The sequence below is a fragment of the Nothoprocta perdicaria genome, unplaced genomic scaffold (assembly GCF_003342845.1).
Source record: "Nothoprocta perdicaria isolate Ctin4 unplaced genomic scaffold, notPer1 scaffold_623, whole genome shotgun sequence".
Lineage (NCBI taxonomy): Eukaryota > Metazoa > Chordata > Aves > Tinamiformes > Tinamidae > Nothoprocta > Nothoprocta perdicaria.
The window spans coordinates 31,433-33,196 of record NW_020455892.1 but is presented as its reverse complement, the minus strand read 5'-3'; the positions used below and the strand labels follow the sequence as shown (position 1 = coordinate 33,196).

The window sequence follows — 1,764 nt, the reverse complement described above, 5'->3', positions numbered from 1 at the left end:
CAGGGGCGGCCGCCTCCTCCGCGCGGCGCTCGGGGGCCTCGTCCTCCTGCAGGAAGAACTGAGGCGAGGGGTGAGGAGCCCCCGCTGGGGTCCCAACCTGCCCGTGCAAACCCACCCCCCAACGAGCCCCTCCATGCAAACCAGCGCCCAGGAGCCAGCCCTGCAGTGATGCATGCCCCCCTGCATGCACCCCTGGACCCACCGGCGCACCCACACATTGCATCCACGCCCATAGTCCTGCACACACCAATGCACCCAACAATGCACCCACGCATTCACCCCTGCACTGGTGCACACACTCATCAATGTGCCCCCAATGCACCCCTGAATCCACCAATGCACCCACACATACGGCCACACATGCACCTCACCAATGCACCCATGCACGCAGCACCCCAGCCCAGCTGTACCTGCACGGCCTCCGCAGGGCTGCCCTGCAGGAGATCCTCCGCTGAGCGCTCGGTCTCGGTGTCGCCCGCCTCGTCCTCATCCTCCTCCGCCTCCTCGATGGTGGGGGTCTCGCCGGGGGCGGCCGCTCGGTGCCGCTTCTTCTTGCCCTTCTTCTGCGCGCCCTTCTTGCGGCGGGCGTCGGGGGGCAGGTGGGTGGACAGCGGGTGGTGGATGTGGTGAGACGACTGGCGATGGTCTGCGGGGACGCGGGCACGTTGGCCCGGGGCCCGTCCCCGCGCCCGCCACGGCCCGGCCCCACTCACACTCGAAGTCCTCCTCGCCGTAGCTGCGGCCGGCGTCCTCGACGCTGCGCGGGTGCGCGTCGCTCAGGATCTCCTCGAAGCGCTCCACGCCCAGCGCCTTGTTCAGGTCCTTCTCGTCCTCCTCGGCGAAGCGGGGCGAGCCGGGGCCCGGCGCCTCCTGCTCGGGCTGCGGGCAGCGCGGGCACTCAGTGGCACCGCCACGCGGCACAGGGACCCTCGGCCACCCCCCGGGCACCGTCTGCGCCGGCGAGACCCTCTGCACCGCAGCCCAGAGCTGCCCTGTCCCCCCGCACGTCCTGCACTTGCTACCTCCCTGTCCCCACTGCCACGCGCCCTGGCAAACACCAGAGCTGTCACCTCGCTGTCCCCAGCGCCACGCTCCCCTGCGCACCCCAGATCTGACATCGCCAGTGCCAGTGCCCCCCGCGTGTCCTGTCCCTGTCACCTTGCTGTACCCAGTGCCGTGCTCCCCAACACCAGAGCTGTCACTCCACTGTCCCAGGGCCACACTCCCTTCACCACACCACGCACCTGACACCCTTGCCGTGCCCGTGCACCCCAATCCTGTCACCCTGGTGTCCCCAGCATTGCACTTGACCTGTCACCATGGTGCCCTCGCTGCTGCACCCCCACGATGCACCCAAGGCCACTGGGGCCAGGGTGCCAGCTGGGTGCAGCAGCATGGGCAGGTGCATGGGTGCATGGGTGCGGGTGCAGGATTCAGCTGCTGGGTGCAGGTCTGGGTGCATGGGTATGGGTGCAGGATGCGGGTGCTGGGTGTGGGTCTAGGTGCGTGGTGTGGGTGCAGGACTCGGGTGCTGACTCCAGGTGCATGGGTGCATGAGTGCGGGTGCAGGATTCGGGTGCTGGCTGCGGGGTCTGGGTGCATGGGTGCGGGTCTGGGTGCATGGGTGCAGGTGCAGGGTTCGGCTGGTGAGTGGGAGTCTGGGTGCATAGGTGCAGGTGCAGGATTTGGGTGCTGGGTGTGGGTCTGGGTGCATGGGTGCAGGTGCAGGATTTGGGTGCTGGGTGTGGGTCTGGGTGCATGGGT

At 68.6% G+C, this 1,764-nt stretch overlaps 1 protein-coding gene across 1 annotated transcript in view; it reads right to left on the bottom strand.

Moving 5' to 3' along the window:
* Positions 1-275: 275 nt before the first annotated feature.
* Positions 276-1,764, bottom strand: part of LOC112956374 (anion exchange protein 2-like) — a 4,974-nt gene continuing 3,485 nt past the window's right edge. The window contains exons 2-4 of the mRNA XM_026049876.1: positions 714-879; positions 411-646; positions 276-281 (exon numbers count right to left, since the gene is read on the bottom strand). Coding sequence (XP_025905661.1) covers positions 276-281; positions 411-646; positions 714-879 — 408 coding nt within the window. The remainder of the gene's footprint in view (positions 282-410; positions 647-713; positions 880-1,764) is intronic.